At 41.8% G+C, this 17,928-nt stretch overlaps 1 protein-coding gene across 1 annotated transcript; it reads left to right on the top strand.

Moving 5' to 3' along the window:
* Positions 1-1,348: 1,348 nt before the first annotated feature.
* LOC117449516 (histone-lysine N-methyltransferase SUV39H1-like) lies at positions 1,349-17,572 on the top strand. Its single transcript, XM_034087244.1, is given in 8 exon segments — positions 1,349-1,381; positions 1,383-1,475; positions 5,032-5,171; positions 5,173-5,534; positions 5,537-5,691; positions 15,094-15,240; positions 15,506-15,635; positions 16,586-17,572. Coding segments are annotated over 8 exon segments (1,194 nt in total). The 3' UTR covers positions 16,720-17,572.
* Positions 17,573-17,928: the final 356 nt, after the last annotated feature.

The following is a 17,928-nucleotide window of genomic DNA, read 5'->3' as shown; positions in this document are numbered from 1 at the left end:
TTTTTACTTTTGAATACTTTAGTACAAAGGATGTATTGAATAATTTAAGTGATATATGTGTACACATATAAATCATTCATTAGTCAAAACAGGGCTACATTTGATTTAATTATAAAAGGTATAATATGTGGTAAACTGAAGAGCCGTTTGGGAGCCGGAAGAGCCGGAATTCCCATCACTACTGCTCTGATTGGTCGGGACGTTGTGAATCGCGCTGAGCTCCGTGGAGGTGTGGTTTCCTTGTTTAGCAATACACAGCCAAACTCATCCTGAGCACTAGTGCTGGGGGGAAACGATTATTTTGAAAACGATTAATCGGGCGATTATTTGATCAATTAGTCGACTAATCTAACGATTATTTTTCTGTTGTTCAATGCATAAAAAACGAATGTAAAAAGGTGTTTTTTTCACGCATACTGGTGTCTCAGGGGTATCTTACTATTTAAGAACCTATTAATGTGTTATACCAGATTAACGGAAATAATCTCAGCTAACTGACATACAAACCATGTTTAACAAAACAAAACACAAGTCTCATAAGAAGGCATCTAAATGACACATGAGCGAAAATGCTAACGGACATTGGCACAGAACTCAAGGTTAAAAGTACCCCTTATTACTTATCCTAGCTGCACATACAAGATAATCCGATTAAAGCTGGAGAGAATGGGTCTGCAGAGGGAATTTCGCCGAGATCCCGACTGTCTGTTATCAGCCTGCAGCCACGGAAGGAGAAATCAGCAGAGCTGCCTGCACTGAAGTGGCCGTTTCTCTCAACCGCGAGTACACTGCTGCCGAGCAACTATTTCAAGTATACTACGTCATCGAGTTGCTCCGAAGGACTGTTTAAATGCATGTTAAATGCCCAGCATTCTGCAGCCACTCTGACGTAGTATACTTGAATAGTTGCATGTGTACTCGCGATTGAGAAACGGCCAGTGTGTGTGTGAGGAAGTCCGTGGATTGGTCAATTTGGACCAATCAGCGGGGGCTTAACGTAATGGCCTCCACGGATTGGTCCATTTGGTTTCAGGTAGACGCATGACCGTATCGCGTCATAGCTCTGGGCGCGGCTACTGGCCATTCTTACGTCACAATACGCAGGAAGGTAAACGATGGACAATGACGTAGCTCCAACGAGGCGGTTTGGGGATGGTCTTTCTGTGTTAGAGTTGTACTCGCTACAGGGTGTACTTTGAGGGTTTTGACTCTGCAGACCGTTTACATGCAGAAAAACCTTCATAACACACAAGGTAGGGACGGGTAATAAACCGAAAAAGCATGACATGGGCCCTTTAACACTGAGTTAAAGTGCGTGTGTGTGTCAGGTTGCAGTGTGTCCTGCAAGATGTCCTGGGAGGACCTGCAGGCTCTGTGCCGCGGAGGAGAAGCTCTTCTGCAAACAGCTAGGGGTGAACCGAGGCAGCACCAATGTCTATGATGTGGAATTCATCTGCGACTACAAGAAGACTAAGGTAAACCACTAGTACTATAACCATTGGTGTGTACATGTACTGTATTTAAGTAAAATGTTGAGCTACGAGTTCTTGCTACTTTGTACTTCTACCCCACTTAATTCAGAGGTAAAACGTGTATTTTTACCCACACTGCATTTATTTAATACATTTAGTTACTTTACAGATTTGGATTAATGATGTGAAATATAATCGACACCAAAATCACAACATATCATATATATTATTCTGAAATGGACCAATCAGCAGAATGAGTATAGAAACATATGATGCTAATACTTTTTTACTTTTACTTGAGTAACATTTTGAATGCAGTACCTTTACTCGTAACAGAGTATTCATACACTCTTGTACTTCTACTTCTACTTAAGAACAAGATCCGAGTACTTCTTTCACCTCTGATCATAACACACGGCTTTCTATCTCATCAACGTCAGGGGTTCTCCACACAAAGGTCCTCGAGGAAAATGCGAAATAGTTTATTAAGATTTTGTATTAAATTCACATCAGAACAAGGCCCTGTTTCAATAAGGGTCTGATCAAGTCTCACTTCCTCCCTGCTGATCTCCTTAACCTTAGAATTTTTGTCTTAAACATGTCTAACAAAAAACCCTTTTCCGTCCTCTAAAATGCGTGTACAAGTGATGCCATTTATGAAAAAACATAAATGTTGCAGCTGGTTATTCCAGGTTACCTTGTTATTACCAGTTATCTACCAGTGTATAATGCAGGAACATAGAACGTAACAGAAACATTAAGTATTGGCTGCAAATCGTTTGACTCATTGGAACTATATATTAAACACGAAGCCTGGCTATGGGCTTAGATATGTTTCATAATTATTTGTGTGATTTGTGATTATATGTAATTTGTAAATGTAAAACACCATCCACAATGCATTTAAAAGATTTGCAAACTCGCAAATGTAAAACGGATCTGCAAATACGCAAAATATTTGTACAAAAAAAAACAACTTTGAATATCTCTTTAACATTTACAACTTTCGATCATGGATTTGTAAATCTATTTTGTATGTGTTGACCAAAAATGCGCTTGTGGATCTCAAATCTCTGCTTGTGAATCGTCTTTTTACACACACGGAGTTTGGTGACAAACTGTCCGCCGGTCTCGGCTAAAATCTACTCGTGTTACTCGGTTATTTTCGGAAACCACGTGATGGCCTGCTGATGACGACATTTCCGCATGGTTTTCAAAGTAAGAGCATGATGGTTTGTTTAAAGGTGCGGTAGGTCCGTTTGAGAAACCGGCTCGAGATACACTTGTTGTTATATTCCATGGAATGCTCTTAACATCCCGATAGCAATGAATATCTTAAATGGTTTGACAAAAAATCCATAAAAAAATGTCATCTGTGGAAGCCGTAGTACTGTAAAAAGTAGGGATGCACGATATTGGTTTTTTGAAACCGATACCGATAACTTCCTGCTTCTCAAGACCGATAATAAAAAAAAAATTGCGCCACTAATTATTTTAACGCATGTATTTTTTTTTCCTTGGCCGCCCCGTAGTTTCAGAGCGCATCGAGTTTAAAATACCATCTACAAGCTGATGCTGACAGCCCCGCTCCTGCCGCCCGCTTGTGGCAGACCACACTTCAACGCTCACCGAGAGAGAGACCTTACGTGTATTGTTGTTGTTAGCATCTGGTGCTAGCTAGCTGCGCTAACGGATATAAGGAGCTGTTTAAATGAAAACAGAGGAGCGACATTTCGCCACAACTGCGCCGAGCACTTGACTTTATGCAGGAAGCAGACAGTGGGACATTGTACGAAAAGTCAGCACGGATACATGAACATGATTGCAGCTTCCAGGCAGCTCCGGTTCGAGCATATGCCTTGAGTTGCACACGGCTCCAACGCGCACACACACACACACACACTTTGTATTGTATTATTGTCTTCGTACGCTTTTAACACCATCGTAGCGATGGCGATGTTTCAGGTGACTGATCAGGTTCGAAGTATTAGGGAGCGCTGGATTTGTGAAGAACTCCCCTCTTCCTAAACCACTAATACCACAGTACTGGCAAAACGGGAGGAGCCGAGTGAAAAACAAGCGCCCCTCATCCCAATCCACCCACACCGCAGTATTTTTTCTTTTTTTTTACCCAAAAAATATATTGTATATTATCGGGGCTATTAATACTGTTATCGGGTTTATCGGGATGATGTCATAATTCCTAATATCGGGCCGATAATGATCGTGCATCCCTAGTAAAAAGCACGACCAATCATCTGAGCCGGCCCGGCTAAAGTAACTGGATGGCCTACCTGCCTGTCAGCCTTCCATCTGTGCACAAACTTATCTCGTGCCCTCATTGGGCGCATTCACACCGCAGTACTTTTCCCACAAAGGTTCATGAGAACTCTTTAGTTCTCATGAACTAAGTACAGATCGCGTTCACACCGGAATAAGTCCCTGGGGGTGGATTAGGCAAATGAAGCCGCTGACGTCAGTTCTTCTTCTTCTGCTTTGGGTTTACTGGCAGGCCACAAACCACTTCACGGCGTATACTGCCGCCCCAAAGTCCCCGGAGTTCGGGACTGGCTTCAGTAGAAGCTGCTGAGACTCCCAGCAGCTTCTACTGAAGCCTTCCGAGTAAATCGCCAGAACGCCGTCACCTCCTCATCTCCACCGCTCCCATGTTTTATTTGGTTGTTGCCATAAGTTAGTCTCTCTGCGTTTCTGTGCTGGGCTAATGCTAATGCGAGGATAATAAAATGGCGGCTTCACAAAACTTGTGGGAGTTTTACGGGGCGTGGTTTAAATCCGCCCAGCCAATCAGAAATAGGAACCTTTTTCTCCCACGGAAGTCCCTGCTCTCTAGCAGGGACTGAAAAGTTGGTGAAAAGGTTCATGAACTAACTTTAGTTCCGGCTCTTTTTGGTGTGAACGCAACATTTCGGAACTATATCGGAACTAAGTGGGAAAAGTACTGCGGTGTGAACGCGCCTATTGGTCATGTGTGCGTTCGTGTGTTGGAGGAGGGGCTCTGTAAGGAAGTGGCAGATTTTTTCCGGCTGTGTATTTTCAAATGCTAGCGCACTCGAGCTGGTTCCTCCAAAATTACCTACCCCACCTTTAATGCGCTGTTCTTTTGCAGTGATGCAGTTAGTTTGTGTTAGTTTATTGGTTCAACTTTCTTCATTGTTTTTTGTGTATTCAGTCAAGCGGGTCAAAGTTACAAAGCACTTCACATCTTATTAATCGGCCTAGTTTCACAAATCCATGATCGAAAGTTGTAAATGTTAAAGAGATATTCAAAGATCTTTTTTTTGTTTGTAAAAATATTATGCGTATTGCAGATTCCGTTTTACATTTGCACATTTATTTATGAGTTTGCAAATCCTTTAAATGCATATGTGGATGGTGTTTTACATTTACACATCACATATTTACACACAAATTATTTTTATGTTCACACAAATTATTATGAGACATCTAAGCACATACCTGGCATTCTGTTTTTGGGCTGCGTACATCAGACATCTTTGCGGAAATCTTTGCCCCTTTTTAAAAGTGCTTTGTGTTTCAGCAGGAGGAGTTCTACCTGTTGAAGTGGAAGGGCTTCCCGGAGTCGGATAACAGCTGGGAACCCAAGAGGAACCTTAAATGCCACAAACTGATAAAGCAGTTCCACCTGGACCTGGATCAGCAGCTGAGGCGCCACAAGAGACGCTACACCCCCAAAAAAACTGGATAAGGACATTTCCTCCTTCCTGGTCCAAAAAGCCAAGCTCCGTCAGAGTCTGAAGCGCTGGGAGGCCCATCTGAACCAGACTCGCAACCACCCGGGCCGCATTTTTGTTGCAAACGAAGTGGACCTTGAGGCCCCTCCAAAGAACTTCACCTACATCAACAACTACAAAGTAGGCCAAGGGATTGTGTTAGATGAGATGGCGGTGGGCTGCGAGTGTAAAAACTGTTTGGAGGAACCAATAAACGGCTGCTGCCCCGGGGCCTCGCTGCACCGCATGGCCTACAATGACAAGGGCCTGGTCCGGATCCGGCCGGGACAGCCCATATACGAGTGTAACTCCAATGCAGCTGCAGCTCTGAGTGTCCCAACAGAATAGTGCAGAAGGGCATCCAGGTTGACCTGTGCATCTTTAAGACGGAGAACGGCCGGGGGTGGGGGGTGCGCACGCTGCAGCACATCAAGAAGAACACCTTCATCATGGAGTATGTGGGGGAGGTAAGACCTGCTCACACACAGCTCTCCCTTCTTGATTCCACTTCCATAATGGGCGGGGTTACATGCTTATTTCACCAAATAGTTTTTTTCGTTATGATTCATTATTCTTAAAAAAGACAAAACATGCAAATATTCACTCACAAGTGAAGTGAAGTATAATCATTGAGAATATAGTGGAAACAATACTAAATACAATCAGCAACACGGTAAAGAAAACAAATATATGTTCAAACCTGACAATGATTTCATATTTATTTCACTTGCACTTGTAAGCCCCCTCGGTTTGAAACACACAAATGAGAAACAGATACATCCATCATTTAATTTAAAAATAACCCTGCCGACGATCCTCTGCAACAGAAAGTCTCTGGCCCAGCAGATAGACACCAGCATGAACTCTCAGGTGCAGATGAGAGAAAATGCTGGTCAATTTGTTTGCATGCTGGTTCAATACTGAGGTATTTCTCTATAGTGTGTGTGTATTAACTGCTGTACATCTGTTTGCGCAGTTGCAGTCTGCCATTTTAATATAATTTGTATTTTAGTAGTAGGCAATAGAAGTACACCGGGGGAAAAAAAAATATATATATTAGGGCTGTCAAGTTAACGCGTTAATAATATTAGTGACGGCGTCGACTTCAAAATATCGTCGACGACATTTTTCCGCGTCGTCGCGTCGCTAAACACACGTGGGTGTGTAAACAAAGCAACAAGCAGTTCGCAATCGCACTTCAAACACAATGGAGACTGACACGGCTACCACCTCCTCCTCACAGGATTGCGCACGAAGCCCTCAAACGAAAACATCTCGCCCTAGGTCTTCAAAAGCATGGGAATATTTTAAAGTTAGTCCAAAACGCAAAGATATTGTCATTTGTAGTCTTTGCCAAATGGAGTTGGCATATCACACAAGCACAACGGCTATGTTGGAACATTTAAAGCGGGCAGCTAGCTGTGGTGGCTACCATTAGCAGCTAGCATTTGCTCTCCGATTTTTACATAAAAATGGAATTATGGATTATAAATGCAATCATTTTTTTTATACATAGACGTTAAAAACCTATGGATTAACCGATTCGGCCGCGTTTTTTTCTCATTTTAATGCCATTGAACACGTCTTTTGATCAGATTGACAGCTACGGTGGTGAGATGATCTCCCTAGAAGCTCTGTAAAGGTACGTGTTGTGATGACTGTATTTGCTTCCCCTGTCGCGAGTCCGGATCACTCAGTGATGATACTATATACCTACATAATCTGTGGGTCTCAGTTTAATCGGATATCTTGTATGTGCAGCTACGATAAGTAATAAGGGTACTTTTATCTTGAGTTCTGTGCCAATGTCCGTTAGCATTTTCGCTCATGGGTCATTTAGATGCTTCTTATGAGACTTGTGTTTTTGTTTTGGTAAACATGGTTTGTATCGTCAGTTAGCTGAGATTATTGCCGTTAATCTGGTGTAACACATTAATAGTTTGTTAAATATTAAGATCCCCTGAGACACAGTATCGTGAACATTTTTTTTTTTTACATTACGTTTTTTATGAATTGAACAACAGAAAAATAATCGTTAGATTAGTCGACTAATCGATCAAATAATCGCCCGATTAATCGTTTTCGAAATAATCGTTTCCCCCCCAGCACTAATATATATATATATATATATATATATATATATATATACACAACAGTGCCATAGCTAAATGTGTTAGTTGACGTCTAAAGGTGTGTTTTGCTCCGCTCACCGGTCCCTCACAGCGGGCAGAGCTGCAGGTGCTGATCTCTCTCTCCGTGTCCGGTTATACTTCACTCGCGTTTGTCCAAATCCATCAGATCCTAGCTAGTTCTAGCTAATGATATGGCTGCTGGCCCTCCCTACACGCAGATCACGCAGACCTCAAACCTCATCTTAGGCCCAAATGTGGCGCAAATGCGCTCCGCAACCGTTGCGAGGTTCCGGGCGCTAACAGTTCATGAGCGTACTCCCCGCCCCCTGTCAACACTCGCGACACATGAGTGGCCAGCCTAACAACAATAAGCGCTGCTTGGCAACCGTGTGTGGCGGCAAAGTACATAGACATTTTGACAGGAGAGATTTAGTTTTGCCGGTATTCAATATATTTGTCATAGTCCGGTAATTATTTACACTCTAAGAAGAGTCCTACACAACAGACATGGCGGAAAAGGAAGTAATTGTGTGGAAATATTTCGACCAGGTTAGTGAGTGCGGTGTAGAAGTCAAACTATGCCAAATTAAACTTATATACATGCTATACCTTGCTATACCCGCAACCTCCGTTCCAGCTGAGAGGGTCTTCTCTACAGATGGCCTGATTGTGAATCGCCTGCACATGGAAGCTGTCGGCCTATAGCTGTCAAACTGTGATCACCAGTTCAATACATTTTACAAATTCGACTTTGTTTCTAAACTTATTTGAACATTTATTTATTTACAAAAATTATTGAAAAAAGAACATTCAAAATTTTTTTTTACCCAATTTTGTTTTTTTGGATATGTACATTTCGGTTAACCGTTTTTTGGGAGTCGAATATACATTTGCTTTCAAATTCCCATCCCATTTTATATATATATATATTAGTGCTGTCAAAATTATCGCGTTAACGGCGGTAATTCATTCTTTGAATTAATTGCGTTAAAAATATTTAACGCATTTAACGCATGTGCAGAATGGCCCGCTCCATACATGCCACCAGTAGCAGTGCCAGGGTATGGCTGGGGTAGGCTACACCCATACCAAGAAATGGCTTAGCCCCACCATGAAAAATGATGTTAAAGTAAGCAAAATAAAGTCTGCCAACTCGCGCTGAGTAAATGCACATACAGCAGTTAGTAAGATTGATTTCAGTAGCCACAGTTTTGAACACTTTTGTCACGTAGTGATCGTCTCTCAATAGAACATCTTTGATAACGGCGTGGTTAGGGCTGTGGCCGATACCACTAATCTCACGATACGATACACGATATTCAGCCAACGATACGATATATATCACGATATTCAGCCAACGATTCGATACGATTCGATATAATTCGATACGCTTATATCATTTTCTGAAAGATTTTAAAGGGACAGTGGGATTTTGGTGACATCTTGTGAGTGTTCCATTGACTTGGATTGAATTAATTCAACTGAAAGCATCAATTATACAATATATGGCTCTGACAGAGCGTCTCCAGCTTGCAAATGCTGGACAAATGAATCAAAAGATTGTGGTGAGAAAATAGTTTCATTTATTGAAACAGTGCAAACTCTAGCTGTAAGTGCAGTATCACAATGGACAATGAGAATGAAAAGGTGCAGCAGGTGGCGGAACATGGGGGATTTGAATGGGACTTGTTAGAAATTAAAATCAATGTTTTGATGGCATAAAGTACCTTAAACATACCGTCAGTTTAAATGCTGTTTTATACTGAAAAATCAGAAGTTGTTGTGCACAACTAGTTGTTGAGCTTTTATTCTGAAAATCCTTCATCTCCGGTTAGCATTTAGCATGTGGCTAATATACAATTTCCTATAGAGGTGAATTTAGTAGCGATATGACACGGTAACACTCCGACACCTACTGATTTCAACACTACAACTATAGACGTCGAGATATTATTATTGCTGAATATTAAATGAAGGTACAGTTTATTTGAATACGTTTGTTGACAGACGTGGGTAGCATGAGACAACATTCGGAACTACCGGAATTGATACCAGCCGTGAGGTATTTTTGGAGTATTGATTACAGCGTTTAAAATGTATTAAATGAAAAGTCATGAAAGAGATAAGGAGGAGAAAATGCGTGTTTAGTTATATATTTAATGTGCAATGTCTGAATCCTCCGTTATGCGCAACAACGAATATTGGAGACGTGGAGGGCCGGCCCCCAGCAGCGCCAACCGGCCCACAGGGAGGATTCAGCAGAGGATATTTAACAGCTGGAAAGGTGGAGCTCACTCTCTTCCCTTCGCTCACGAGAGCCAGAACACAGCTGTTTTTCTGACTAAATCATCTTCTGCTTGTAACATTACCGCGCTTTTTATTAATTAAAGTATACATTTGAACATTCTCGGAGACTCAATCAGTCTCCTTTTTAAAGCTTCTCTCCTGGACGCGAGTATAACGAACACAGTTATCAGACTTAATGTATCGATACCCGCGGCTGAAATATCGATACTTTCTCGGAAAACTAAATATCGATATATATCGCAAGATCGATTAAATTGCACAGCCCTAGGCGTGGTGTTGTTGCAGGAAGTCCCGACGGAGAATACTTTGCTGTAGTACAGGGGTGTACATAACTGGTGCAGGATATGTAATCTGAAATGCGTACCGTCACTTGTGTCACAAAGCGCATTTGCGTACCGACGTACTTGTGAAGCTTTTCCAGAAGGCGGTTAGATCACCGGACGACAGAGTCGGTCTCCGTGTGCACAGACAGGCTGCTGTTAACGTCGGTCTGTACAACGGAACTGAGCCAAAACTACGCCAACCGGCTGCGGAGGGAGACTCCCCCCTTCACTGGAGAACTGCGCTAAAACCGCTGATCACAACGTTCACACTCTTGCGGCTTTCACACCAGCGCTTTTCAGTTTCTAGCTCCGAGCGGGAGCTTTTCTGGTTCAGCTCCAGTTTCCCTTTTCAGCTCCCGCTCTGTGCACACCGCCCACTGGCGCCCCAGAGCTGCCCTGCTGCGTCATGACGTCACCGTTTACATCGCTGATTTGCCCCCCAACGGCAGCTCACAACAACAACAACAACTGCGTCGGGTCGATGATCGTGTTGCTTTTAATCACACGAAGCCAGAATAAATTGAATAACGACTTCTCCAACCTTATACTTTGCTCCAGAGTGCCGTGGTTCATTGTTTATTAATGTGTTTCTGCAGCATTTACCGACCGCTGCAGTGCTGCTCTTCCACGGGAGTTTATTCTCCCGTTAGCTCCCGTTAGCTCACACTGCAGCGGCCGCTCTAAAGTATTCACTGTCCGACTCACACAAGCAGCTGATGCATATCCCCAGTTCCCCTTAGCCTAAGTGAATGTGTGTCAGTCTGAATTGACACTGTTTGGTATCACAACGCTGTTATGAAAGTTTCTCTGGTATAAAACGGGTGATGTTAGCATAGCAACCGAAGCTAAACTGACTACTTGCATCCGATAGCTGCAATAATACAAAACAACACGTCTGCCTCTCTCCACAATGATCGATAACAGTGAACGGATGGTCAAAGTAAGGCACAAATAAACAGAATCACACGAAGCCTGGTTAGTGTTGCCTGACTTTATAAAGTGTGTTTATAGGCACTACTGCTTGTAGGCAGGCATAACAGTCGACCCATGGGAGGTGGGTTTAGTTTCCTGCACGCCTCGACGTAAGAGAGACGTAAGCGACGTCGCCTCTTAGCTCCAAAGCTCTTGCCTCTGGACCGACAATTTTTTGGAGCTGGAAATGAAGCGGATTCCGGAGCTAAGAGCCGGCGCAGCTCCGGTGTGAACTGGAAAACCCAGCGCTTTTCAGGCTATAGCTCCGAGCCGGAGCTGAAAAGGCGCTGGTGTGAAAGGGGCATCTGTGGTCACGAAGTACTCCACTAGCCGCCGCCCCCCCCCTCTGTCGACTTTCCTGAAGTACTCCCCCGTTGATAGAAATCAACACGTAATGAATTAAGACCCCACGGTTTGATGATTGATAGGTGTGTGGGTTGTCTTTCATTTTGACACGCAGAAAAATGTTATAATAAACATAGATACTGTATGTTAAATGGATATATCCGCCTTCTTTCATTTATCTTTCCATTCCCACAACAATATACATAAATAAATGGCATATTTTGGACATAGTTCGAATGGTGATTAATCATGATTAATTAATTTTTAAGCTGTGATTAATCTGATTAAAAATGTTAATCGTTGACAGCCCTAAATAAAATAAATGTGGGAACACATTTTACATGTTTGAATAAGTATAGAAAACAAGTCGAATTTGTCAAATGTATTGCACTGGTGATCACAGTTGACAGCTATAGGCCTACAGCATTGATGCTTAAAACATAACTTTAAATGAAAGAGGGATCAAACACGAACAACATAACGGGTTAGGTCGTAACCCTATTACAACAGAGATCAGCAACCAGGGCCTATGCACAGAATGCAGCTATTCAATACTTATTCTTGTTTAAGAATATGAGCATGTCTACTTAGGGGAGAGGGGGTGCGGAGGCGATTCACAATCGGGCCAGCTGTAGAGAAGAACCTCTCAGCTGGGATTTGGGCATAAGATGAGGTTTGAGTCTGCGTGACCTGCGTGTAGGGAGGGGCAGCAGCTATATCATTGGCTAGAACCAGCTAGATCTGATGGATTTGGACATAAACGCGAGTGAAGTATAACCGGACACGAGAGAGAGATCAGCACCTGCAGCTCTGCTCGCTGTGAGGGACCGGTGAGCGGAGCAAAACACACCTTTAGACATAACACACTTAGCTATGGCACTGTCGTATGCATTGAATTATTCCATTTGATAATATGTAATCAATTTTTTTTTCCGAATATTCGATTAATCGTTCCCATCCCTAATAGTAACACAGTCATAGGAGAAAACCATTTGAACTAATGTAGTGTATTAGCCCGGCCAAATTACTAAAGACGGACTCTACATATTACGTTCAGGCAACCTAAACAAATATACAATTATTTTCTGCATATTAATTCTTCATGATTGAAAGCCTGTGTTCTCCTGGAGCCAAAACAATTAAAAAAATCAGGCTGAAATGTTTTCTTTGTTAATTCTTGACAGGTACTCTTATGACACCTCTAAGAAAAGCTAAGACAGGATTTACTGCAGTGCTCTTGTTTATAGGTTCAGTGTTTCCCCTAGGATGGAGTCATAGCAGCGGTGCTAAGGCACGTGGGCCCAGCACAATGTGAGCGCGGAGCGCGTGGAATTTTTTAGTGCGTGCGAAGTGCGCCCCGTCAATTTGTTTCTATGAGTCTGCCAGCACAAGAAAGGCTCTTGAGGCCTAGCACCAGGGCCGGTTCTAGACAATTTGCTGCCCTAGGCGAGATTTTGTATGTAAAGAATAAATGAAAAATCTCTACTAAAGACAAATACACTACAAAAACAGAAACTTATTGACATAGGTAATAGACGTCAAAATGGCTTCAAATGTATTCAGTATTGTATGAACATGTTTTAATTGGGGGGTGGACATCACCTCGTCTAAGGGGGTCCGGGGGTATGCTTCAATCTGGTGCACTTTGAGTGCCCAATTACTAGAGACCTAGAGATCTAGGGGGTACAACTCTAAACACCCATATGAAAAAGATCGGTTTGCATTTTAATAATTAAATAAGTATGTGAACATAACCAATAACCTACCATAGCCAATAACAAATAAATGTAACTTATTTATTTTTGTTGTTCATTTATATCTTATTTACCATTTATTTATTTATGCATATTTTTGTATCTCTCCAACTTTAAACAATATTTTTGGTAGGGATGTTCCGATCACCTTTTTTTGCTCCTGATCCGATTCCGATCATTTGATTTTAACAATCAGCCGATACCGATTTTTCCCGATCCGATCTTTATGCAATGCATTAAGAGAAAAAAAAGGAAAAAAGCATTCAAGTTGTCTCTTAAGGTTATTTTTTTTATTTAAATGACAGTACCCAACGACCCATTCTATCCAACATGGATGTAGCTTCTTTTTTTCACAGCAGCATTGGATCAGTTCAGTTGTGCAGCATTGGATCAAAACAAAATAAAGCTTATCAGTGGTCCACCACAAAATAACCATGTAAACAAATTGAGTGCAGATAGTGCAGTAACAAAACAAAAATAACTCTACTGGAAAGAGGTAGCTTGACTAGCTTCACAAGTTCACATTCAGTCACAAATAATCAAATAAAATAAAAATGTGGCTTAGTGCAGAATTCTAGCCTTAAGACTAACTAGTCTAGTATTAATGCAATGAACAAACAGCAGCTTAACATAACATGAATAAACAAAGTATTATATTTCCATTTTACTGGAGTAACACAATTCAATAGTAATCAGCAGCGAACCACTTCAACACGTGTGTTTCGGTGTATTCACGGCATTCATTTGTTATTCTACAGTATTGTTGTTTTATAGTTATTTGTTAATGTAACCCAATTTGTGTTGTTTGAAATTGAAAAGGATATCGCATTGTGTTTGTTACTTTCGTTGCAGTTGTATATGTCTTAAGTGTAATTTGGCTTGGCTTCCTATTTATGGACATGGTTTTATTTTGAAGTAGAGGTAGCGCTGTTGACAGGAAGTTGTTGTTGCTTTGGAAACAACGTGACGGAGATTAACGGAGAAAAGTAATATCTACATATAAAGACGGAGAAAGTAAACGATAACGTTTAAGGTTAAGTGTTAGCACCCCGAAGAGGCACAAGCTCTTACGTTGATATTGGAGATTTCAATAAATTGAATTGACATCTCTAATTTTTGGTTTACTGTCCTAAAGTATACATTGGAATGATTTTCAAACCTGTTTTTATTTATCCTAATAATTATAAAGGAGTGCCTTGGAAATAGGCGTTTACATAATTTGTAAACACACCAAACACATATTTGTTTGAGACCCACTGAGATAACTTAGACTAAAATTAAATATCTAAAGCCTCTCAGTCTGACGGGAGAGCTCTCCTTCACCCTGGTTGTAGAAACATCTACTTCTTATATCCGTTAGCGCAGCTAGCACCAGATTCTAATAACAACAGCGCCGGTACCGGTGCGCCCTCTCTCTCTCTCCCTCGCTCACACTTTGGCTGTGAGCTGCGGGCGCCAGATAAGCCAACATCCCCCACTTTCATCACTTACAGCACCCATGGTACAGGGCAAATGAAAAGTGTAACCGGGGTGAAAAGGGTGTTACATTTACTTAATTATGAATGTTGTTACATCAAGGCCAAAAATTAGGATGAGCCCCAATGGTCAAAAATGTTTTTTCCCCTCCAGAGCTGCCAGCGCAGCGCCCCCCAGATCTGGCGGCCCTATGCCAAAGATCGGCCCTGCTAGTACATACAGTGGCAATGTCTCGAGATTTAGCAAAAATACACCTTTATTGAACATACAGTAACACAAATACTACGCTGCGCCGCCGCTATTTGTATATACGGGAAACACTGAGGTTTGTAATCCCTCTGTTTGTGCTGATGTAACTGTCCTTCTCTTCTATGCATGGGGCTCAGATCAGTGTTTTAGAATACATATCATGTTTTTATGGATGAGCTTGCTCATGCTGAAATTGATACATATCTGAAAAAGGGTATTTGAGTTTTCTTTTAATCAATTGTTATTGTTGTGTTGCATCCAAAAAACAATGTTTGTTGCAGTGATTTCCTGTGTTGTCCTGTTTCCTGCAGATCATCACGAACGAGGAAGCCGAGAGGAGGGGTCATGTGTACGACTGCCAGGGCTCCACGTACCTGTTTGACCTGGACTATGTGGAGGACGTGTACACCGTGGACGCAGCTCACCAAGGCAACATCTCCCACTTTGTCAACCACAGCGTGAGTGTGATAAAAGAGGATAACATTACTGTCTCTACATGTGCAGTGACTTGTTGATGATGTCACTTGCAGTCTTTGCATAGCTCCTCCCTTACTCAGCACATACAATATGCTGTGTATATATTAGGCTACTTTGAGTACCTAGATGAGCGCTATATACATGAAATGTATTTGTATTATTTGGAAATGTAAAGTTTATTTTGATGTCTGCTATAGTTAAGCAGATTCAGAAAATCTCCTGACACAAGTTGTGTTCTTCTTGCAGTGTAACCCCAACCTGCAGGTATTTAATGTGTTCATCAACAACATTGATGAGAGGCTCCCAAGAATCGCTTTATTCTCAACACGAGCTATCCGGAGCGGAGAGGAGCTCACCTTTGACTACAGGATGCAGAGTAAGGGCCGCTGATTTAGTTTGAATTAACACTGTCTCCAAAATCATCTTTAGGGGCCAGCTCGCCACAAAACCAAAATAACAGTTACTTCTCTGCCTGCAGGGCTAGTTATCAGAACCGTTTATTGTGAGCTACCGTCTCTGAAGGAAAGGGAAAACAATGCATCAGAAAATCTCAACAGCAATGTGTCTTTGCAGAAGTCATCACCCGGTTACTCAAGAAGATGCACTGACCTTGTTGTGAGCAGTTACATGTAGAAAGTGTTTTATTTGGAAAGAATCTCAGTTGTAATCAACCACCAACAATGTGTTTTTCAAAAGGCCTGTGAGTGTAACTGACTCAAAACATATCCAACTAAACGGGATCTACAAAAAGCCTCAAGAAGCACTAAAGTCTGCCGAACTAGATGTTTTACTAAATTGTACAATGGGAAATGGATATTTCGACTTGTCAACACCAAATATGGCATACAGCAAGGAGGGGAATACACATTTTTGGTAGAAATAAGCAAGACCTTAAAACGAGATGGCTGCCATTAATCAAAACGTCTGCCAAAGATGTGGCTTATCATTACATGCTCACAACTCAACAACGATTTATCCAATCATCAAACATTGAGTGGTTATGTTCATTCCGTGATGAGGAACAAGCCTATCAGCAAATATGCTATTTATGTCCCTAAACAAAAAGCAAACATAATAAAATAAAAACTTAAAAATCCAACTGCGGCTAAAGCACCAGGCAGTGAACCTTACGCAGGAAAAGGCCATAGGCCAGGCTAGAGTTTTGTTCAGTTTTCCTTAGGTTTCAAAGATCAAACTGGACAAAGAACAATGGTTTAAATGGTAACATAGCAGAATGCAGGAGAGACATTTGGTGAAGGGCAGAGTATAGAAAGTGGCTGGCTTCTCTTCTGAGCCCTCTCCATCCTGCCCTGTGTTTGTCTGCAGTTGACCCGGTGGACACGGAGAGCACCAAGATGGACTCCAGCTTCAACCTGGCGGGGCTCCCCGGCTCCCCGAAGAAGAGGATCCGAGTGGAGTGTCGCTGTGGGTCCGACTCCTGTCGAAAATACCTGTTCTGACAAAGGACTGGTAACACTGTCATCTATGGAGAGACGTTGAAAATTGTACAGATTTTTGTATGAATTTTTATTTTCTTATTGTCTATGAAAGCCGAAATTTAGCCAGAAACTTTTTATATGTGAAATCCTCCAATATAAAAATGATCTAGCATTTAAGATAGAAACGGCATCAGTGGATTATTTGAGCACTTAAAGAAACACAGTTTCAATATCTTTCTTACAAAATGGATAGGTCATCAGGTAGCTGCACATGGCGAGCGTCATGTCCACCGTCACCGCGGGAGAAGACATTGTCACGAGGGCCAAAAAGACCAAACACGCAGAAGCATGATTGGGCCTTTAGGTGACGACAAACTCACCGTTGTCAAATTGTTCCACAGTTTGCAGATCCATTCCTGCTTCAGTCTGGACCTTCTGAGCTTACTGTAGTACTAGTGAGTATACGTCCAGATTTGGTGTATCGTGTCCCCCCCCCCCCATGTTCTGACTGCTCGAGTCTTCACCTCTTGAGATCCTTTTTAGAGTTCCCACATCTCTATTATCTCGGTGTCATGGACAAACATTTTATCCAGATTGTTAGAAAATGTCCAACCTCTGCTGGGCTTTAAAACGTCCTCTGACCTCAGCAGCTAGCATTTTTCATTATTCACATGGCTGCACACCACCAGGGAGGAGTAAGAACATGCTTCTCTGATTATAGTGAACTATGTTTTTTATATTAAAATGGGGAAGATCAAAATGACTCTTTCTATTGGATCTTTTACAGTGTATATATTTTAACATTTGAGTGATTCTTCGTTGCTGTCTGATTGGTGGAGAGCAAAACAATGTAAATAAATGGCTTTTACCGGTTGCTGTCATGTTTTCATTGTTGTAGTTTTACTTTATTTAATATGTGCCGGATGTAGAGGGCTGCGTTTTTTGTATGGCTATTCCTAGCAACATTATAACACTAGATGGTGTTTCAGATCACTTTCAGCTGTCGGAACATGTTTGAGTCACTTCCGGCTGCACAAAGGTCAGAATGTATGTGGCGTTACTTTCAGCCAAACGTCAGGTGGTAGAAGTACTTGGAGTGCAGGGGTACTCTGTTACAGTAAAAGTCCTGCATTCAAAATGTTACTCGAGTAAAAGTTGAAAAGTATTATCATCAAAATATAGTTAAAGATCCAAAAGTAAAAGTAGTCATTGTGCAGATTGTTCCATTTC

Source organism: Pseudochaenichthys georgianus, chromosome 7 (assembly GCF_902827115.2).
Source record: "Pseudochaenichthys georgianus chromosome 7, fPseGeo1.2, whole genome shotgun sequence".
Taxonomy (NCBI): Eukaryota; Metazoa; Chordata; class Actinopteri; order Perciformes; family Channichthyidae; genus Pseudochaenichthys; species Pseudochaenichthys georgianus.
This window is presented reverse-complemented; position numbering and strand designations above follow the sequence as displayed.